Below are 24,089 nucleotides of genomic sequence, written 5' to 3'. Positions count from 1 at the left end.
CCAATTTTGTGCTCCATGATCTGTTTCGAGTTCATCTAAATTAAGCAGTTATGGAGGCCCTCAGCATTATAGTTGTTTACATAATGGCAGGTGGGGACAGACCCAACAAGAGCTGCTCGGCTCCAAAAGATGGCGTATTACAACCAGATTGGCCAACAGCAATACTGATACTAACGTATTCTTTATAGAAACCCAGATCTGCGTGACAAGAATCAGGCTGAAAGAACAGCTTTGTGGAACTCGAATCAGGTTACTGAAATGTTGACAGACTCCGAACAACAGCTAGATTAAATATTGGTTGCAACAAAATTAGCTTTCATTGTGTTATATCATTTCAAATCTTTTTCCCTATTGACGTAAACACCATCCTTCTACGTTTTTCTTAAGATACTGGAAGGATAGTCTGTGAACTGGCATTGCTCTCACTTCTGGGAGTACGAGACAAAATGAATATGAATAGTTTATTCAAATATTTCATGCTAAATATTTACAATTAAAATGAAAATACATAAATTTTATTACAAGAATACACAAAATAAAATCTATGCCTCAAAAAATAGAAGAAAGTGCAGAGTTAGTTTGCTGACGAGTCTGTGCATAGATGCGAGGTGCTGTTGATCTCATCATGCAATGAGCAGCAGTTCCACAGTAACGCAGAGAGCATCATTAATACTAACTTAACAGCTTGTAACAGTCAGACCACACGCCTTGCCTGAGTACACAGGATGAGGAGTGTTTGTATGTTTCTAATAAGATAACAGATTTCATTAGCACAGCAATAACCAAAGGGTTTGATCTAAAGATGGCTTTCTTGTACCAATGTAACACGTACCAAAAGCATCATTATGGCTGTAATCTTTGGCTGGCCTGGGCAAGATAAACAGGTTTCAGTTATTTTGATTGTGCTACCCAAATACCATGTATATAACAACTAAACATGGAAGGAAATTACTTGTCTTCAAGAAACCTGCGGAAATCAGTGATAATTTTGGGTAATTGAATGTGTGCATCTGCTTCCACAATCCAACTGGAATTCTGCTTGAACTCACAGAGCACGGTATTTGGGTTGATGTTTGGCATAAAGATCAGCAGCCTGCTCAGGGTCAAATTCCATTTCCACAATAACTTGTTTTGATCTGTTCAGCTTCAACTGTAGCTACCTATCATTCAGGACATTTAGCAGGCCATAATAAAGCATGTTCACCTTTTTTCAGAGGGTATATTAAAGGTAGATATGGGTTGGTCAAGTACCTATAAGTATTTCAGTAATGGATACATATTACTGTACCCCAGGTGTTTAAGCTGATCCGTTGACCAGAATCTCATGTCAACAGTGACAAGGTTTAACAGGCACACTTCTTTTGCTCCTTTTATACAAAGTATTCTGGTGAAAGGGGAGAAGTCTAGAAAGGGGGAACAGGATCCAGTGACTACTTAATGTACAAAATAACCACCACCTACTTGGTCATGTAAGCTAAAAGGTCAGGGTTGCCAAACATTGAAGCACCATCAACTATGTGGTAGCTTTTGTAGATATGTGACACTTTAGGAGGTTTATTGCAATTTTCTTTGGTGTAGTGTTTTACTGAGTACATCAGTCATTAAACATAGCTCATTACACTCATTTTAGAAGAAACAATGGTAGAGGAAGAGATTCATCTTTTGTTCTCATTTCTGAAGCAATACTTGGTCTTTCTGATCATGTAAATAAGGCTGGCTCCAAGTTACCTTTCCATCGGTACCACTAAAATGGCACTCTGATCAAATATCAATTCAAGGCATCAATTAGGCAATGGTCGACACCAGCATCATGACTGCAATCCCACTGCAAAGCAGCAATATTTGATACACAGAGTTCCTGCAACAAAGAATTACACATGAAATAAGTAGGCACCAACAAGGTAAAGACCGAGCAAACACATATACAATTCCCCAAACACCACAATTTTATTTTCTCCCTATAATTATTTACTGTTTTAATAGCTCTTCCACAGAATAATTGTAGCCAACAAGGTTTGCTGGTTCAATGGCTACAACATAAGAGTAGACATGACCCGAAACGTCGCCTATTCCTTCTCTCCATAGACGCTGCCTCAGCCGCTGAGTTCCTCCGGCATTTTTGTCTACCAGCATCTGCAGTTCTTTCTTAAACACAACATAAGAGTAAATCATGCATCCCTTTGGAGTTCCTTCACCATTTAATGATGTTGTGATTGGCTTAGGCACATTTTCCATCTAATCAATACAGCCCATCATTCACGCCCCACCAGGTTCCACCTATCACCTGTATCTATAAAGCACAGCATAAATAATCAAAGAGTGTTAGGCTATGTAACAATGATTATGATTTCATGATGTAGTCCACAGATTGCAAGGCACTTATGGATAGCTCAAGAAAGTAGTGAGCAACCATAAGGATGTAAACCTTTGAAGAGTAAACACTCCGCACTTTCCCACATAGGCAACTAGGGTTCAAAGATCACTTAATTGCTTACAGGAATTTTGATCCTTTATGCATCCCCTCCACTGCCTCTTCCCCAACCGTGATGTGCGGGAAGATCAGTTGGTATCATATATGTATCAGCAAACAGTTGTAGTAAAATATTTTGTTGGACTAATAGCAAGTGCAAGTTGAGATCCCCTGCCTTACTTTAGGAAAAATATGTATGCTTAAAAGATGGTGCAGGGAAAACCCGTCAATGATTTCTGGGTTTTTATGCAAACACACTGGATAGCTACAGATGCTTTCTTTGGAAAAACTCTTGGAAAAGAAACCTTCAAATGATGAAGCATATACAGTGCCCTCCATAATGTTTGGGACAAAGACCCATCATCAAGTGAGTTTATTGTCATGTGTCCCTGTATAGGACAATGAAATTCTTGCTTTGCTTCAGCACACAGAACATAGTAGGCATTTACTACAAAACAGATAAGTGTGTCCATATACCATGATATAAATATATACACACATGAATAAACTGATAAAGTGCAAATAACAGATAATGGGTTATTAATAATCAGAGTTTTGTCCGAGCCAGGTTTAATAGCCTGATGGCTGTGGGGAACTAGCTATTCCTGAACCTGGTTGTTGCAGTCTTCAGGCTCCTGTACCTTCTACCTGAAGGTAGCAGGGAGATGAGTGTGTGGCCAGGATGGTGTGGGTCTTTGATGATACTGCCAGCCTTTTTGAGGCAGCGACCGCGATAAGTCCCCTCGATGGAAGGAAGGTCAGAGCCGATGATGGACTGGGCAGTGTTTACTACTTTTTGTAGTCTTTTCCTCTCCAGGGCGCTCAAATTGACGAACCAAGCCACAATGCAGCCGGTCAGCATGCTCTCTACTGTGCACCTGTAGAAGTTTGAGAGTCTTCCTTGACAAACCGACTCTCCGTAATCTTCTCAGGAAGTAGAGGCGCTGATGAGCTTTCTTGATAATTGCATTAGTGTTCTCGGACCAGGAAAGGTCTTCAGAGATGTGCATGCCCAGGAATTTGAAGCTCTTGACCCTTTCAACCATCGACCCATTGATATAAATGGGGCTGTGGGTCCCCCTCCTTCCAAAGTCCACAATCAGTTCCTTGGTTTTGCTGGTGTTGAGGGCCAGGTTATTGCGCTGGCACCATATGGACAGTTGCTCAATCTCTCTTCTCTACTCTGACTCATCCCCATCAGTGATACGCCCCACAATAGTGGTGTCGTCAGCGAACTTGATGATGGAGTTCGCACTGTGGAGTTCGCACTACGCAGTCATGGGTATAGAGTGAGTACAGCAGGGGGCTGAGCCCGCAGCCTTGAGGTGCTCCCGTGCTGATTATTATCGAGGCTGACACATTTCCACCAATACGAACAGACTGTGGTCTGTGAATGAGGAAGTCGAGGATCCAATTGCAGAGGGATGCGCAGAGATCCAGTTCTGCGAGTTTGGTAACCAGTTTGGAGGGGATGATTGTGTTAAATGCCGAGCTGTAATCAATGAATAACAGCCTGACATATGAGTTTTTGTTGTCCAAGTGGTCCAGAGCGGAGTGGAGGACCAGCGAGATCGCATCCACCTTTGATCTGTTGTGGCGGTAAGCGAACTGCAGGGGGTCCAGGTTTTTGTCGAGGTAGGAGTTGATTTGCTCCATGATCAACCTCTCAAAGCACTTCATCACCGCCGGCGTTAGTGCCACTGGTCGATAGTCATTGAGGCACGTCACCTTACTCTCCATGGGCACTGGTATAATTGATGCCCTTTCAAAGCAGGTGGGGACCTCAGACCTCAGAAGTGAGAGGTTGAAAATGTCTGTAAAAACTCCAGCCAGTTGGTCCGCACAGGTCTTTAGAACACGACCGGGTATACCATCAGGTCCAGGTGCTTTTCGGGGGTTCACCCCTCTGAAGGATTTCCTGACGTCGGCCTCTGTGACTGAGACTGAAATGCCATCACAGCGAATGGGGGATCGGGAAGGCACATCAGTATTCTCCCTATCAAAGCGTGCGTAAAACGCATTGAGCTCGTCACGGAGTGATGTTTCGCCGACATTCGAGCTGCCTCCTGGTTTCGCCTTGTAGGAGGTGATTGCATTCAGACCCTGCCACAGCTGCCGAACATCTGTCTCACCCTCCAGTTTGGAGCAGAAGTCCCTTTTGGCCTTATTGATGGCCTTACCAAGGTCGTATCTGGACTTCATGTAGGCCTCTGTATCATTGGAAGTGAATGCCCTGTGTCTGGACTTCAGAAGAGTGCGGATCTCAAAGTTCATCCAAGGTTTCTGATTGGGAAACACTCGGAAGGTTTTTGTAGGGATGCAGTCCACCACACATTTCTTTACGAAGTCTGTAACGACTGTGGCGTATTCATTCAAGTCCGTTGCCGAGTCCTTGAACATTGCCCAGTCTACAGACTCCAAACAGTCCTGGAGTTGTTCCTCTGCCCGACCCCCCCCCCCCCCCCCCCCCCCCCCCCCCGATCAGCTCTGCACTGTCCTCACTTCTGGGGGTGCGCTCTTCAATTGCTGCCTGTAGGCCGGAAGAAGCAGCACCGCGGTATGGTCGGATTTACCGACCATACCATTTATTAATTTGTCTCTGTACTCCACAATTTGAGATATGTAATAGAAAAAAAATCACATGTGGTTAAAGTGCACATTGTCAGATTTTAATAAAGGCCATTTTTATACATTTGGGTTTCACCATGTAGAAATGACAGCAGTGTTTAGCCATAGTCCCCCTATTTCTGGGCGCCATAATGTTTGGGACACATGGCTTCGCAGGTGTTTGTAATTGCTCAGGTGTGTTTAAATGCCTCCTTCATGCAGGTATAAGAGAGCTCTCAGCATCTCAGCAATCCAAAGTTGATGGAAAGACGTTTATCAACACACGGACCAAAGTTGTGCCAATGAAAGTCAAGGAAGCCATTATGAGACTGAGAACCATGAATAAAACTGTTAGAGACATCAGCCAAAATCTTAGGTTTACCAAAATCTACAGTTTGGAACATCATTAAAAAGAAAGAGAGCACTGGTGATCTTACTAATCGCAAAGTGACTGGCAGGCCAAGGAAGACCTCCACAGCTGATGACAGAAGAATTCTCTCTATAATAAAGAAAAATCCCCAAATACCTGTCCGACAGATCAGAAACACTCTTCAGGAGTCAGGTGTGGATTTGTCAATGACCACTGTCCGCAGAAGACTTCATGAACAGAAATACAGAGACTATACTGCAAGATGCAAACCACTAGTTAGCTGCAAAAATAGGATGGCCAGGTTACAGTTTGCCAAGAAGAACTTAAAAGAGCAACCACAGTTCTGGAAAAAGGTCTTTGTGCTGGTAGCTGTTCAATAGGCTGAATGTGTTGTAACCACTCAGTGATTCTGTAAAATAGACAACAGACAATAGGTGCAGGAGTAGGCTATTTGGCCCTTCGAGCCAGCACCGCCATTCAATGTGATCATGGCTGATCATCCCCAATCAGTATCCCGTTTCTGCCTTCTTCCCATATCCCCTGACTCCGCTATTTTTAAGAGCCCTATCTAGCTTTCTCTTGAAAGCATCCAGAGAACCTGCCTCTACTGCCCTCTGAGGCAGAGGACTCAAATACAGATCTCATTGAAATTAATGGAATTGCCATCCTAGTCAGCATGGTGTCAAGGGAAACAGCTGCTTGAGATTACATCTGGTCTCTCCTTCCAGCTCATCAGTTACTGCTGAAAAGTCTAGATGGGCTAAAATCCGACCTCTAGGTCAATATGGATTTCTTCATTTGCATAAGTATGCAAGCAAGTTTGAAACAAACCATGACACTATTAGCTGACCGCTGATAATTCTCAACGGAATCTCTGGCTGTCAGCCAGCCCCATTCATTGATACAGTGCAATTCATGACCTCATCATAAATTCCTCGAGTGCCAAGTATTTTCGAAACATACTCATCTTTGCAATGTAGAAACATACAGCTGCTGTGTGTTTCAAATAGCAAAGAGCAGATAAAGTGCTCCAGTGATGCACGTTGAAATGTAACAGCTAATCTCCCTTCTAGTACTTTTACTTTATATCTATTCCACCTGGTCATTATATTTCCCTTCAAAGAGAAATAGGTCTTTTCCGTTTGCTTTTTGGGAACCCTCAATTTGAATACCTCAGTTAATCTCCCCTCATACTCCATAAAAAATAACCACTGCTTGTCCATTTTTCTTTAGCTACAATATTCCTGTCCTGGCAAAATCTTCATAAATCATCTCTGCACCCTTTTGTTCCAGTGCAAACACGTCTTTCCAAAGATTTAGTGACCTGAAATGTACTCAGTAATCAAGATGTAGCCGGATTAACAATACATACAGTTCTGATAAAACCCCTGCTTTTTTCTCCTTGAATAAGATTGAAATAATCAGAATCAGAATCACACTTTATTCGCCAAGTATGTTTTGCAACATACGAGGAACATTATGCAATAGCAAACAATTATAGCTGCTTTAATAAGGACTCTTTATGATTCTATTAATTTCCACCAGCAGAATTAATATACTTTTTGTCCACCCAAATATGGCAGAATGATACAAACACAATTCTAAAGTCTACTGTAGCAATAATTACTTACCGCACATCCGTCTCCTGAAGGAGATCAGGTACTACAGTAACCAGAGCAATGTACAGAAATCCCCCTGATGTGAATGGTAGAATCCAGGCTACACTGCTCCCTGTATAATTGAAGAAATTGATAAATTAGAATGACAGAGAGGGGCTATCAAGATAATTGATAACATATCCCTTACCCCTAAGCTCTCAGTAATTACAGCTAACATAATTATTGATATTGGGAGAACAAACAGAAAGCTAGTTTTGAGGATAGGGGAAAGCAAAGAGATAGGTAGCACGCATACTACAGAGAAGGTGCACGAGAGAGAAACATGGGGAAGAGTTAACAGAAATGTTGGGCTGTGGTGGTGGTAGGGGGTTATTGCATTGAGAGCCACACACAAAGAAAGGGGGCATGGAAGGAAGACAAAGGCAGTTTGGAAAATTTAAGTCTGGGTGTTTCAAAAGCTGGAGTCAATGAGAATCTAAATAATATGAGAGTACGATATATCTATAGTGACAACTACACATATAAATTTAAAATATTTAACAACTGACATTTAGCTTACTGAACCTTTGATGATGATAACAGAAAAATCTCTGTCAGGTCTGCATCTAAGCTGTTTTGCTATTTTAATAAGCTAGTGTCCTGCCATCAGGTGCCGCCGCTCAATTACAAACATTAAGAGGTCTTGCACAAGATTACATTCTTCACCTCAAATGTTTTGTATAAGCTCAGCAATTCACGTGAAAAATCAATTCAGCAGTAAAAGAGATGAATTTATAATGTACCACTAGATGAAAGGTCTTCATCTGAACAATCTCCCAACATCAACATTGCATAAAATGACTTTGTAAGTATCATACTATAACCTTTAGTCATGACTAATCAGGAAAACAGCTGTGTACATTTGTTATTCATCATATGCTAACTATATACATAAGGGTATTGAGGAAGACGATGAGAAAATGGGTTTGGGAAATAAGCATTGACAAGAAATTTGCAAAACCATACATCACATAATCAGGGAGAAAAGTGGATTAAAATTGAAGTTGGAGGGCCACTTGCAATTACTTGAAATTGAGTAAATTGTAAGATTGCAATTTTAACAATAGGCTTTTGGAGTTAAATTCACATCCACTCGCGTGTCCCCCACAGTACAAGAAGTTAATTCCATCACTGATATGTTATCAATGTATAACTTTTTCCCTCTTAATCCAACCTCTCACCCTCTTAATCCAAATCTCCTATTTGACTAAAGGGATGACGACTTCATTGATGTGTAGGAAACAACTGCAGATACTGGTTTAAATCAAAGATAGACACAAATGCTGGAGTAACTCAGCGGGACAGCAGTATCTCTGGGGAGAAGGAATGGGTGACGTTTCAGGTCGAGACCCTTCTTCAGACTGATGGGTCCATTCCTTTTCTCCAGAGATGCTGCCTGTCCCGCTGAGTTACTCCAGCATTTTGTGGCTACTTCATTGATCATAGTTTACCACAATCCCAGTCTGAAATGTTTAGACAGAGCAGTCATAGATTTATCACACAGACAAATATTAAAAACATTCTTGTGGCTTGATCACATTGTGCGTAGGCTGCTTTTCAACATGAGGTAGAAGACTTCCTGAGCCTGGAATTTCCACTGTCACTTTTGTTTATTTGTCTGTTATCCTCCAAACCCACAATCAAATCCTTCATTAATATAAAATGAATTAAATTCTACCTGTTCCTTCTGGAGATTCTGCGCATAGGGCAAAACAGGCTCCTACCACCCCTCCAAATGCAGTTATGAGCTGCATTTTAGCTGCACTCCAACGATCAAATCCTGCCCTGAGCAGGATGGCAAAGTCTCCAATCTATAGATTAAACATTATAGAGTTAGATAGTGCTCTTAAATTTAGCAGTCAGGGGATATGGCGATAAGGCAGGAACGGGGTACTGATTGTGGATGATCAGCCATGATCATATTGAATGGCAGTGCTGTCTCGAAAGGCCAAATGGCCTACTCCTGCACCTATTGCTATTGTGAGTAGGTCAAGTTCACAAAGATTAATTTCTTACAGCCGGGAGCTCAAACATGGCCTTCAGAGTCTAAACCTTCTCCATGGGGATTTTGTCACTGAATAAATCGATAGGGTGCACGCAATGCTGGCTGCAATAAGTTGTATTGGAAAAGTTCTAATCAGTTATTACACAGGTGTTAGTTAGAATTTACTTCAAGTATGTGGGTGACTGAATTAGGTTACAGCTGTTCAGTTCGGTTTATTGTCACGTGTACAGAGGTACAGTGAAAAGCTTTTTGTTGCGTGCTAACCAGTCAGCAGAAAGACAATACATGATTACAACCAATCCATTCACAGTGTATAGATACATGATAAGGGAATAATGTTTAGTGCAAGGTACAGTCAGCAAAGTCCGGACAAGGATAGTCTGAGGGACATCGAGGAGGTAGAAAGTAGGTCAGCACTGCTCTCTGGTTACGGTAGGATGATTCAGTTGCCAGATAACAGCTGGGAAGAAACTGTCCCTGAATCTGGTAGACAAAATGCTGGAGAAACTCAGCGGGTGAGGCAGCATCTATGGAGCGAAGGAAATAGGCGACGTTTTGGGTCGAGACCCTTCTTCAGACTGATGTGAGGGTGGGGAAAGAAGAAAGAGGCGGAGAATGGGCTGTGGGAGAGCTGAGAAGGGATGGGGAAAGAAGGAAAAAGCAAGGACTACCTTGGGGCTTAAACTACCCAAGTGAAACATGAGGTGCTGCTCCTCCAATTTGCGGTGGGCCTCACTCTGGCCATGGAGGAGGCCCAGGACAGAAAGGTCGGATTCAGAATGGATGGGGGAGTTGAAGTACTGAGCCACCGGGAGTTCAGGTTGGTTATTGCGAACCGAGCAGAGGTGTTGGGCGAAGCGATCGCCAAGCCTACGCTTGGTCTCACCGATGTAGAGCAGCTGACACCTAGAGCAGCGGATGCAATAGATGAGGTTGGAGGAGGTGCAGGTGAACCTCTGCCGTACCTGGAAAGACTGCTTGGGTCCTTGAATGGAATCAAGGGGGGAGGTAAAGTGACAAGTGTAGCATTTCCTGGTGGTGTGTTTTCACACTTCTGTACCTTTTGCCTGATGGGCAAAACAGTAAACACTAGTTGGTGTAACTACTACATTGATCATAGTTTACCACAATCCCAATCTGAAATGTTAGTGTAACAACTAGCATCTCCCATTTTCAGATGGCATTGAGTGGATTAGCCAAAGCTCCTCACAGCAGCTGAAAATTAAGGGTTACTGAGAGTGCCATGAGGACGAGTGTCATCCCAGTTATCTCTCACTTCAATGTAATATTCTTGTAGGAATGGGATGGGGGAGTGGTGGTGACTGTACACTGGATTTAGGAAATATTACATAGAATTTAAAAAATCAATTAATCATATTACAATGAGTTCACTCACCTCGTGTGGGACTTCATGAAGGAGAATAGCAAAGGTAGTAGTGATCCCAACCTGTAGGAGAAAACAAGTTTACATTGATAGTTGAACTGGCTTAATAGACAGCAGTAACCAAAGCAACTAATTAAAACACAATAACCATAGCAACATCTGGTATCATGTGACAAACTTAGTGCAGATCTCACTGAAAGAATCAATGAAATAAAGCCATTTGGAATGCAGATTTTCAATTCCTTGTCCCTGCCATTATTTAAAAACTTCCAACAGTTTGAATTTGTATTTTAACAATAACATTTGATGAAATTAGTTCCACTTTTAAATCAACCACAAAAAGCAGGGCATGAGTAATTAACATAGCACAGGCCACCCTTGTAACGACACAGGTTCCCATCATTTAGCCCACGAGGTCCCCCAGCAATCCCATTAGTCCCGTTGCCCCTCTCCTTATTTCCCTGTACTCCTGCAACTTATTCTCTCTTGCACACGCCATAAATTCTTCTGACTCCTTCTGCCATTACTAAGAAATAGTTTAGAGTAGCTAACACTAAGAGGTAGTTTACAGTAGAAAATTAGCCTACAGACGTGGTCCCTGCAGCCATGAGACACTAATTGCTTTGCCACCAGGCCATCCTTTCATTGGTTTCATTACCAAAGTAATCGGGAGAGGAAGATTCTCATGTCAATGTCGGGAAAGATTGGAAAACAACTTTCAGCCATACTGGTCCAAGCAGATTCCCAGAAAGCTGCGCTTTGGTATTTCTGCTCTTATCATACTCTAGGGATTGTGTGAAATTGTGTGGGAAGGCAATGATGGAATTATTGAACAATCCAAACTAATCCATTCCCCAGATCCTTCCCACAGATACAACAATTTGTCTGCATATGGAATGCACATTTTGAAATGGAGCCAGGATATAATGTGCACTAAGTAAATGTCCAGTGATAACTCTTGCATTTTCTCCCAAATTTTCGCCTATCCCAAAGTAAGCTTTCAGTTTCAATGACAAATGGACATTTTGTCAAAACCTAGTTGTTTCATGAAACTTAACACTAACAACCACTCAGGTAAATATAGAAACAAGGAACATGATGGTTAACAAAAAAAAGTCAAGGCTCAGGAGTAACTTAGTTGGCTAGGCAGCATCTCTGGAAACCATGGATAGGTGACGTTTTGGGTCGGGACTCTTCTTCAGACCGATTGTAGTGAGGGGGGCAGAGGTGGGGAGAGAAAGCTGGAGAAAGAAGGGACAGAGCCTGACAAGAGATAGGTGGATACAAGAGAGGGGGGAGTTGTGATAGGCAGATGCTTGGGCAAAGGCCAAGGTGTGAGATAATGATTGATGAGTTATAAATAGTGAAACCACGGGAAGGAAAGCAGGTGGGAGGGGGAAGGGAGAAATAGGTGAGAGTCCAGGTGGGGCACGGGGAAGGGGAGGGGGGGGGAGAAGGCGGGGAGTTGGCTAGTTATCTAAAATTGTAGAATTAAATTTTTGTACCATTGGGTTGTAAGCTATCCAAGTGGAATGCGAGGTGCTGTTCCTCTAGTTTGTGTGTGGCCTCACTTTGGCCATGGATGAGGCCCCGAACAGAAAGATAAGTATGGGAATGGGAAGAGGAATTAAAATGGTTCGCAGCCGGGAGACCCAATAGGCCTTCGCAGACTGCGCACGTGATCGGTGAGATGGTTGCCAAGTCTGTTTGGTCTCGCTAGCTTAAAGGAGAATATATCGGGAACACCGAATGCAGTAGATGAGGTTAGAGGAGGTGCACATAAACCAGTCTCTCATCTGAAAGGACTGCTGGTGTCTCTGGATGGATGTGAGGGAGTAGGTGTAGGGACAGATGTAGCATCCGCTGCATCAGGAGGAGTAAGTACCTGGGAAGGGGGTGGTTTTGGTGGGAAGAATGAGTGAACCAAGGACATGCAGAGGGAGTGGTCTCTGTGGAACATAGAAAAGGGTGGGGATGGGAAGACGTGGCTTGTAGTAGATGTCAATCAATAGCCCCCAGTGATTGTGATGGAGCGATCAGGAAAGGAGAGAGGTGTCAGAGATAGTCAAAGTACTCGGGTAAAACCCACTGCAAAATCTATCACATCCTACTGGGAATCGCGTTACCGCAAATTCAACCAGCAAAAAGCAATGACAAAATAACCTATCAAAAAAGATAAAATAAGCGTCATCAATGGGCAAACAAGAATCAACACAGTGATGTGTAGGAAGGAACTGCAGATGCTGGTTTATACTGAAGATAGACGCAAAGCACTGGAGTAACTCAGCAGGTCAAGCAGCATCTCTGAGTCTGAAGAAGGGTTCCATCGCGAAATGTCACCCATCCTTTTTCTTCAACGATGCTGCCTGACTCGCTGAGTTACACCAGCATTGTGTCTATCAACACAGTGATGCAGATAGTAGAGCAACTGTTTCACTGCACCAGATACAAGGTCCAATCCCGACTTCCTAGGCCATCCATGCAGAGTTTGCACAATTTTTCACATAACTGTGTTGGTTTCCACTGGGTTCCTCCGACATCCCATATTGGCTGGTTAATTGCTTACTTTGGGGTAGGAGAGTGGTAGAATCTGGGTGGGGGTGTGTGGTGGAATTGATGAGAATGAGATTAATGTATGTTTAGTATATTCATACATGGCACAGACTCTGTGGGCTGTTGAGGATTCTTTCAATGCTGTATGTCTTCATGGCTCGAAATCTGACCAATACCATTGGCAATGAGGCTCAGAGATGTCTCACAGTTCTAAGTAGCATTTGACATTATTTTATACTGTAACTGCTAGCCTACAGGCTGTGTGGCAGGCTGATGTTGCAAGTAATTGTCTGACTGTATGCATTTATGTCTCCTGCCAACATTTCTCCCAAAATGAATCTGAAGATATTTTGATGTTGTATTTCTGAAAGAGCATATTTGGAGTTAAGTTTGCATATTCATTATCACACCAAATGTAATAATTAACTAAAAGAGCATTATGTACTTTGGACCAATGACAAGTTCAGCAACTCTTTAAATTCCATGATGTGCTCTGAATTGATTGATTTGGATCCAGAATTGTGGCTAGAAGCAACTACACAGGCAGAAACTAAGATCTTAAATTGCTGCATAACCTTTGAAAATTAGTTTATTCTCTTCTACTAACCTTCCTGCTAACAAGGAAGCTGCCAGCTACTGCCAGGCCATGTGTGAAGTTATCGATACCATTGGCAATGAGGTTTAAGTAGCCACTGATCTATAGAACAAAAATGGAAATGCAGTCACACCGTATTCAAGAAAAGAAATTAATTCAACAGGCATACCTCTTGCCCTCTTACCTTTATAGCTTGGACAGGTGGAGTAAATGCCTTTAGCTGTCGTGTAGAATCATGGCAGTAGCCATTGCCAAGTTGAAAATACGAATCTATGCAACGAGTATTGGCAGAAGAAATTACTTTTCCATTTGGAAGGCATTTGACCCCATTATCCAAATAGCAACAGCCATTCTGCACTGTCGTTTGGGTCTGTGGTATCTGGAAGAAGAAGAAAATGCCTAATAGAATGAATTGGAAGGAACTGATTACACTTCTTTTTAAAAATACACTTTTGGGCTCATGACATTCCTATGCATTTTCCAGTTAATGAAATATTTAAAATGTCATCAGATAATATAGGATTCATGACAACCAAAGAATACTTCAGCTAAAGGCTGAATTCAGAGGGTCAGGATCTCTGGAGAACACGGATAGGTGACATCGGGATCGTTCCTCAGACTAATTCAGTCGACTGAGTTACTCTAGCACTTTGTGTCATTTCACTTTAAACCAGGCGCCGATGCCGCTGTCTGCACCAGCAAGCCCTTCTTCACTGGTTCATGCAGCTGTTGTTGTGGCTCATGTTGTAACACTGCTGGGGATGACGCTTTCTTCAGCATGCCCTCTGACAGAATGCGCTCGGTAACCATGGGGCTCCCTCAAGTAGGGGGTGGGAGGGTGGCGGAGAACTGAAGAAAACACTGTCCCCAGGGACTACAACACGAGCCGCAACAGCCATGTCAACGGAATGTGCAGTGGGTGAAGAAGGGCTCGTTGGTGCACTTAGCAAGTCAGGAGAGGGGTCGGAAGCTGGGTCTCTAAACTGCCGGGGAGATGATGGGAGCTGGGGTGGGTCAGTAGGTCATTTTATTCACATATAGCTTACATTTTATATTTGTTTTATTTATGTTTATGGCACTAAATGGTGATTTGGAGACACAGGAGCATCATTAACCACAATCATATGTGGTTAAAGTACACATTGTCAGATTTTAATAAAGGCCATTTTTATAGATTTTGGTTTCACCATGTAGAAATTACCGCTGTGTTTATACATAGTACCCCATTTCAGAGCACAATAATGTTTGGGACACAGCAATGTCATGTAAATGAAAGTAGTCGTGTTTAGTACTTTGTTGCATATCCTTTGCATGCAATTACTGCTTGAAGTCTGCGATTCATGGACATCACCAGTTGCTGGGTGTCTTCTCTGGTGATGGTCTGCCAGGCCTGTATTGCAGCCACCTTTAACTTATGCTTGTTTTGGGGGCTAGTTCCCTTCCGTTTTCTATTCAGCATATAAAAGGCACGCTCAATTGGGTTTAGATTGGGTGATTGACTTGGCCACTCAAGAATTTATCATTTTTTAGCTTTGAAAATCTCCTTTGTTGCTTTAGCATTATGTTTTAGATCATTGTCTTACTGTAGAATGAACCGCCAGCCAATGCGTTTTGAGGCACTTGTTTGAACCTGAACAGATAGGATGTGTCTATACACTTCAGAATTCATTATGCTAATACCATCAGCAGTTGTATCATCAATAAGTGAGCCAGTACCTCCAGCAGCCATACATGCCCAGGCCATAACACCCCCACCACCATGTTTTACAGATGAGGTGGTATGCTTTGGATCTTGAGCAATTCCTTCTCTCCTCCATACTTTGCTCTTGCCATCACTCTGATATAAGTTAATCTTCGTCTCATCTGTCCACAAGACCTATTTCCAGAACTGTGGTTGGTCTTTTAAGTACTTCTTGGCAAACTGGAACCTGGCCATCCTATTTTTGCAGCTAACGAGTGGTTTGCATCTTGCAGTGTAGCCTCTGTATTTCTGTTCATGAAGTCTTCTGCGGACCGTGGGCATTGACAAATCCACACCTGACTCCTGAAGAGTGTTTCTGATCTGTCGGTCATGTGTTTGGGGATTTTTCGTTATTATAGAGACAATTCTTCTCTCATCAGCTGTGGAGGTCTTCCTTGACCTGCCAGTCCCTTTGCTTTAGTAAGCTCGCCAGTGCTCTCTTTCTTCTTAATTATGTTCCAAACAGTTGATTTTGGTAAGCCTAAGGCTTGGCTGATGTCTCCAACAGTTTTATTCTTGTTTCTCAGCCTCATAATGGCTTCTTTGACTTTCATTGGCACAACTTTGGTCTTCATGTTGATAAACAGCAATAAAAGTTTCCAAAGGTGATGGAAAGACTGGGTGTTGGGAGCTCCCTTATACCTGCATTAAGGAGGCAATTATTACGGATCTGAGCAATTGCAAACACCTGTGAAGCCATGTGTCCCAAACATTATGGTGCCCTGAAATGGGGGGACTATGTATAAATACAGCTGTAATTTCTACATGGTGAAACCAAAATGTATAAAAATGGCCTTTAATAAAATCTGACAATGTGCACTTTAACCACATGTGTTTTTTTTCCTATTACACATCTCAAATTGTGGAGTACAGAGGCAAATAAATAAATTATGGGTCTTTATCCCAAACATTATGGAGGATACTGTATGTATTGCCAGGCAAAGTTGTGGGAGATTCAACTGCAGCATTCTAAAAGGGAGTTGGATAAATATCCCAAAGCACAAATTTACTGGGATATGGGAAAGGGCAACAGGACTAGGTCTCACATAAAACCAGTATTGAATCAGTCAGCTGAATGGCCTCCTTTTGAGCTGCAATTATACATTATCACCACTCCTGATATTTCCTGCCAGTAGGTTTTGTGGTGTACATGTATGGATGATGCAGGAAGGGGTAAACCATTTAGAACAGAGATGAGGAAACACTTTTTCACACAGAGAGTTGTGAGTGTGGAATTCTCTGCCTCAGAGGGCGGTGGAGGCCGGTTCTCTGGATACTCTCAAGAGAGAGCTAGACAGGGTTCTTGAAGGTAGCGGAGTCAAGGGATATGGGGAGAAGGCAGGAACGGGGTACTGATTGTGGATGATCAGCCATGATCACATTGAATGGTTTGAAGGGCCAAATGGCCTACTCCTGTACCTATTGTCTATTGAATACTTTGCCACAGAAGGTAGTCATGCCATTACAGCTTTAAATAACATTTGTATCAATATTTGAAGTTAAAGCAGATCCTAGGATTGAGACAAAAATTAGGACAAGAGCCAAAGATTATAGTCTCAGGAAATGATAAGACATTTGTGGATCGGAAAAGTTTAGAGGGCTATGGGCCAAATGGGCCTAGTCCTGTATACCAACATAGTCAGCATGGACAAGGTGGGGTGAAGGGCGTATTTCCGTGCTGTGCAGCTTTATGACTCTATTTAGGGCAGAGATGAAGAGAACATTCTTTATCCAGATAAAGGTGAATCCGTGAAATTCTTTACTATAGAAGTCTGAGAAGGCCTAGTTGCTAAATATTTGAGGAGCCAGATTCATAGACATTGAGTAAGAGTCAAGAGTGTTTAATTGCCATATGTACCACAACGAGTCTGCAAAAATAGCACTCAATATAATGCAAAGCAAAACAATATCCCAAAGTTCAACCAAGACAGTTCATAGTTTAGTTGGTATTTGGAGTTTTCACTAGCCTAATGTTTTTGGGTCGATGCTGTTCCTGAACTTTGAGATCATAGTTTTCAGGCTCTTATACTTTCTTCCCAATGGCAGGAATGAAATAAGAGCATGGCTGCGGTGCTATGGGTCCATGGTGAAGCTGGTTGCCTTCTTCAGTTGCCGAATCAGACTGTGATGCAACTAGTCACTATGCCCTCTGCCATACACCTATTGACGTTCAAAAGAGTATTTGGCGACTTACCGAATCTCTTCAATCATATCAGGAAGTAGAGGCTTTGACGAGATTTCTTTATAATTGCTTCAATGTGCTGGGTCCAGGGAAGATCTTCAAAGATATGCATGCCCAGGATCTTGAAGCCATGGAGATCTTCACTGACCCGTCAATGAAGACGAAAAAGGAAGATCAGCCTTCCTCTTCTAAAGTCAACAACGTCTTACTGATGTTGAGAGCAAGGCTGTTGTTCTGGCACCATTTAATCAGATGATCAATCTCCCTCCTATACTCTGACATTTTGTGTAATTCGTCCAACAACGTCAGTGAACTTAAAGAATCGGAATTGTGTCCAGCCACAGTCATGGGTATAGAGTGAGTAAAGCAAGGGACTGGGCACACAGCCTGGAGGCGCACCTGTGCTGATGGTTATCAAGGAGGAGGTATTGTTGCCAATTCGTACCTGTTGGTCTGTTGATGAGGAAGTCAAGGATCCAGTTGTAAAGGGATGCCCAGAGACTCAGTTCCCTGAGCTTGGTAACTGGTATGGAGGGGTTGATGGTGATGAACGCTGGGCTGTAATCAATGAACAATAGTATGTGTTTTTATTGTCTAAGTGGTCCAGTACAGAATGGAGAGCCAACAAGATCGCTCTCCCTCCCTCCCGTTGATTTATTGTTGTGGTAGGCAAATTGTAGTGGGCCCAGGTTCTTGCTAAGGTAAGAGTTGATATGTGCCATAATCAACTTCTTAAAGTACTTCATCAGCATGTACGTAAATGCCACTGTCAGCAGTCATTGAAGCATGTCACCGTACCCTTATTTGGCACCATATTTATTGACCTCCTTTTAAAGCAAAGAGAACCTCAGACCTCTGTAATGAAAGGTTGAAGAAGTCCACAAAAGCTCCAGTCAGTTGATTCGTGCAGGTTTTGAGAATACAACCAGGTCCACCATCAGACACTTTCCGAGGGTTCATCCTCCTGAAGGATCTTCTGACGTCGGCCTCGGTGACTGGGATTCCCGTGGCGTCGGGGGCCGAGAAGGCACATTAATATTCTCCCTGTCAAAACATTGAGCTTGTACTGGATGATGCCTCACTGTTGCTTGAGCTGCCACTTGGTTACTCCTTGTAGGAAGTGATGGCATGCAAGCATAGCCATGGCTGTGGGAAAGTGAGCTGAGTATAGGGAAAATTAGCATTTGGTTTTCAGATAGAGGATCGGTTATCATCTTACTAAAGGGCAAAGTTAGGCTCAAAGGGGCAAATTACCTGCTCCTACTATTCTTCTATGTCTTGCTCATGAAAGCTTGTCCCGACCACGGGGGGGAAATGGAGGAGGACTGACTAAACTTTGTGCCTTCCGCCACAGTGATGAATGCTGTGGTGGATGTTTGTGTTAAGTTTTTTATTGTGTATTGTGTGTTTTTTATTTTACCGCTGCTGGCAAGTTCATTTCACTGCACTTAACAAAGCACACTAGGTTTAACAGCCAGATAAGTCTGCCTTGAGTCTCAGAATCAACACGTTGCTATTTGCAGGCCTAAATGGATACATTTATTGTGCTGACAGATCAGTCAGAAGGTAAAAGAAGATTGCCAAGTTTATCTGTTATTGGCCAGCCTTCTATCACAAGGTAAGAATTGTGACCAATGAGCAGGAACTGAATGCTGAGACGATAGACAAGAAGTATTGATCAGCGTGGGTTCAGTGTGCTAACAGAATTGGCTATGGAGCTGGAGTGCATGATGTGAAATGAGTGCAAATAAACCTGTTAACATAACAATATGATTTTTTTTAATTACTCGAGACAATGCAGATAGTCTTCCACCATATTTAAAAGCTTGCTGAATTGGAATAATATCACAACTTGGAAAAACAGCTGCCTGTCGTCAGCAATAATAGCTGTTATTTATGAAATTGGGTTTCTGAAGATTCAATGTTTTCTCAGTCTTAATTAATCTGACGTATGAACTTAATTAAGAGAGTGATTACTGAGTTGGACTGTTGAAATAGAAAAGTCAAAACTACCATGATGATGTACCAAAACTACCACAATTCTTTTGGACAAATGCAGACGATTTCTGGATTTTAATTTGGATCAGAATATATGCTTCTTGAAAGCGTGCCTTGAATACATTTTATCAATGAATGGGCAACTAGCACAGTTGAACACATTTGCAAAGAATGACAAATATGTAAGTACCCAAGATCACTTGCCAAAATTTGACACCTTGCATGTTAGGGCAGCCCCAAACTTCCCTCCTCCACACAGCCACTCATCCGTCCCACTCCCCAGAACTGTTCACCCAGCAGAGTAACAGGATATTTTAATGCCAAAACATAAACCAAGAACCTGCAGGCACTACTGATTTCAAGCGAGGATAATACTGATAGGGTTTACCAATATGTTGCCTGTAGCTAGCACTTGGAGGGTGGAGTCACACTTTCCTCACATTTCTGCTTTCCGCAGGGAGCACTCTCTCCTTGACTCCCTGGTTCACCCATCCCTCTTCCTCCACATTCACTTTCCCCTCATAAAAAGTGTAACACTTGTCCCTACACCCCTTCCCATCCATGGTCCTGAATCACCCCTTCCCAGGTGAGATAGAGATTCACATGCAGTTGCACCAACCTCATCTATTCATTTAATGGTCTTGATATGACCTCCCGTATCTCAGTGAGACCAAACACAGACCAGGCAATCTTTGCTGAGCACTTGCGTTCTGTATGCAGTAGCCATTTGGAGCTCCCGTTGCAAGCCATTTTAATTCTTCTCATTCTCACATAAACCCATCTGTCTTCTGCCTCATCCACTGTCAGGGTAAGCCAAACACAAACTAGAAGAACCGCTCATATTCCACTGGTAGTCTACAAACCAATAGCATGAACACTAATTTCTCCAAGTCCACCTAACCTGCTCCCCCTGTCCTTTTCATTTTGCTTCTGATCGACGCAGATCCTCACACACAACCTTCTTTCCAACCTCTCCACAGCCTTCATCTTCCCATTTCATACCCCTTGCCTTCTGCCCATCATCCACACTTGTGTTATTATTTCCCCTCTCCCCACCATTCTCATCTGCTCACCATCCCTCCCTTTTTTTAGTTCCACCCTTCCTTTCATTTCAGATTCAATAATCTGCATTCCTTTGTCTCCATTTATCACCTCGACCTCTGTCGATATCTCTGCCTTTCCCTCCTCTACCTATACATCAAACCTTCCCCATCACGACATATCTTGCCCACTAGCCCCCCCCCCCCCCTCCCTATTCTTTCAGTCCAGATGAAGCATCTGGACTGAAACACCAACCATCCATTTCCCTCAATAATGCTACCTAACCCGCTGAGTTCCTTCAGCAGTTTATTTCTTGCTCAGATTTCAGCATCTGCAGTCTCGTCTGCAGAACATAACATTATTTGGGGCTCCCTTTGAAATGCCATGCTGCCTTAGATAGAACAGTCATATTACTCCTGCAGGAGTGTAAAACTCCATTCCCCCAATAGAGAAGGCTCATAGTATTTGTCTATTCTGTCAACAACAGAAAATGCAGAAAACACTCAGCAGGTCTCAAAAAGGGTCTTCATCCAAAACTGTTTGTTTCTCTTTCCACAGATACTGATTAACTTTGAAGGTTTCCAGCATTTTATTTTTAATCCAGCATCTGAAAATTATTATTTCTAAGAAGCCTAGGTGGAACACATCTTTAAACTTAATTTTTAAATAGCAGCTCCCACTCACCTGACAGCAAACAGTTTACCAAAACAATATTGACGATTTTTACATTTTAAGGGAATGCCTTACTGAAATCCCCAAAATGAAGCAGCAACTTAAACAGATGCAAGTGACACACTTTGCTCTTTACCTCCTTGTTGGGATGCTCCGAGTGATTTCTTTACTGCCTGGGTCAAGACTCATCACTTAGCAATGTCTCCAGAAATTTCTAGTGCCAAATTTACCTTTGTATTTTCTGCATCACTAAAGTTCATAAGCGGTGTCCTGCAACACCATGTCAAATGGTAGAGCCCACATGTACCTTAGGACTGATTAGATGCAGTCAATGATGATAGAATGGATATGGATCATATTAGGTTAGTTTGCAGTGAAATAGTTCAGGGTGGTCTAGATCACAGCTGTGGAAAGAACTGGGTTTGTGTGTCAAAATAGTTTAAAAGTGCTTTTTATAGAATTGTTTTTATACTTTACTTACCTTGTGATATTTTGTATCCTCTTCTTCTTTATCTGGGAATACTTTCTCCAAAATAAAGAATGCAAACAATCCAATAATTACCCAAAAACCTAACTTCTTCTGCTGCTCACGACTATGGCCACCATCTGCATATAAAACAGAAAGTGATGAGAACAGCACAACAACCAAAAGAAGCCTCAGGCAAGAAAACCCCTGCTGATTTAATTAATTGTTATATAAATTATCCGCTATATTTCTACTTCCTTGTGTTCAAATACCCACTGGACAACCAGTATTGACAGATGGGCTCAATAACGTCAGGCTTCTCAGGTTACAGGTCTTGATGCAAGACAAAATCCTGGAACAGTTGAAAACCCACCTTCTTTTCAGGACTATGATCCAAATGGGTAATTTGCTTGGTCACAAGCCCAGTAATTTCACAAGGCAGTTCAGAATTTATCATGTTAAATCATGGGTACATAATTCAACACTACAGAAATGAGACTTTTGGTCCACCTTTTCAGTGCTGATCAGATGCCTATCTGTGCTAATCCCATTGGTACCGTATGCCTCTTATGTTTTCTATTCAAGTATCTATCCAAATGCCTTTTAAACATTGGAACTGTCTGGGCAATTGTTGTCATGGAACTAGGCAAAATAGAGGCCAGCTGGTCAAGAATGGCTCTTTTCCTTACCTTAAAGGATATTAGTGAACTAGTTGAAATTTACACAATCCAACATCATCTTGGTCACTTTTACTTCCACCCCATGCTCATATTCTCACTGTTTTCTCTGAATCTCAAAGCACATGATATATGGCAGGCCATGCTTGTGCTGGCTCTTTGAAAGTTTTATCACTTCTCTTTCGTTCTAGCACTGCAAGTATTTATTTTCATGTTTTTGTTGAATATGCTCACACCACTCTCTCATAACCATCTGCTCAAAGCACCAAACCCCCCTCCATCTAAATCATAATTCCCGATGCGAAAAATAAATTTTCATATCTCTCCCTGCCACATTCAAGGATTTATGTATCTGATTCCTGGGTACTTTCCCTTAAAAACTGTACCATAGGTTTTCCCTTATTTATTTTTCCAAATCGTTGATCATCATGCTCTCCTGCATTAAATGTCACACTCTAGGCAGATCATTGAAATGGCTTATCTTCCTCTATTTACTTAATTCCTAAGTTTCATGTTTATTATAATCGGAAATGTTTCTTCTAGACCCATCTATGCCATTAAAGCCTCATGTATACCACACCAAACCTACTGACTCCCATAGCTATCTTGATTACACTTCTTCCCACCCTGCTTACTGTAAAGACTCTATCCCCTACTCCCAATACCTCCGTCTACACCGCATCTGCGACCAGGATGAGGTGTTCCATACAAGGACATCAGAGATGTCCTCATTCTTTAGGGAATGGGCGTTCCCCTCGTCCATTATAGATGAGGCTCACTAGGGTCTCCTCGATATCCCGCAGCGCCGCTCTTACTCCCCCTCCCCCCCATTCGTAACAAGGACAGAGTCCCCCTTGTCCTCACATTCCACCCTATCAGCCGTCGCATACAGCATATCCTCCAACGGGATCCCACTACTGGCCACATTTTCCCATCTCCACCCCTTTCTGTTCCCTCCAAAACTCCCTGGTCAACACGTTCCTTCCCACCCAAACTACCCCCTCTCCAGGTACTTTCCCCTGCAACCGCAGGAGGTGCAACACCTGTCCCATTACCTCCCCCCTCGACTCCATCCAAGGACCCAAACAGTCTTTCCAGGTGAGGCAGAGATTCACTTGCACCTCCTCCAACCTCATCTACTGTATCCGCTATTCCAGGTGTCAACTTCTCTACATCGGCGAGACCAAGCGCAGGCTCGGCGATTGTTTCACTGAATACCGCCACTCAGTCCGCCTTAACCTACCTGATCTCCCGGTAGCCCAGCACTTCAACTCCCCCTCCCATTCCCAATCTGACCTTTCTGTCCTGGACCACCTCCATTGTCCGAGTGAGGCCCAGCACAAATAGGAGGAACAGCACCTCATATTTCGCTTGGGTAATTTACACCCCAGTGGTATGAACATTGACTTCTCTAACTGCAGATCGCCTTTGCATTCCCTCTCCATCCCCTTCCCCTTCCCAGTTCTCCGACTAGTCTTACTGTCTCCGCCTACATCCTATATTTGTCCCGCCCCCTCCCCTGACATCAGTCTGAAGAAGGGTCTCGACCTGAAATGTCGCCCATTCCTTCTCTCCAGAGATGCTGCCTTACCCGCTGAGTTATTCCAGCATTTTGTGTCTACCACCCTATATTTTCCTTCAGTCCAAAACAACCATTCAATATGACACTT

The 24,089-nt window shown here is 42.7% G+C and overlaps 1 protein-coding gene across 2 annotated transcripts in view; it reads right to left on the bottom strand.

Moving 5' to 3' along the window:
• Positions 1-444: 444 nt before the first annotated feature.
• The window catches only part of slc39a13 (solute carrier family 39 member 13), a 46,311-nt gene continuing 22,666 nt past the window's right edge, over positions 445-24,089 (bottom strand). For both annotated transcript variants that reach the window (XM_033038435.1, XM_033038436.1), the window contains exons 4-10: positions 21,758-21,882; positions 13,827-14,021; positions 13,655-13,744; positions 10,507-10,557; positions 8,784-8,916; positions 7,079-7,178; positions 445-1,858 (exon numbers count right to left, since the gene is read on the bottom strand). In XM_033038435.1, coding sequence (XP_032894326.1) covers positions 1,786-1,858; positions 7,079-7,178; positions 8,784-8,916; positions 10,507-10,557; positions 13,655-13,744; positions 13,827-14,021; positions 21,758-21,882 — 767 coding nt within the window. In that variant the 3' untranslated portion in view covers positions 445-1,785. The remainder of the gene's footprint in view (positions 1,859-7,078; positions 7,179-8,783; positions 8,917-10,506; positions 10,558-13,654; positions 13,745-13,826; positions 14,022-21,757; positions 21,883-24,089) is intronic.

The sequence above is a fragment of the Amblyraja radiata genome, chromosome 20 (assembly GCF_010909765.2).
Source record: "Amblyraja radiata isolate CabotCenter1 chromosome 20, sAmbRad1.1.pri, whole genome shotgun sequence".
Classification (NCBI taxonomy): Eukaryota; Metazoa; Chordata; class Chondrichthyes; order Rajiformes; family Rajidae; genus Amblyraja; species Amblyraja radiata.
Note: the sequence above shows the minus strand (reverse complement) of the source record. Positions and strands in the feature narration are given on the sequence as shown.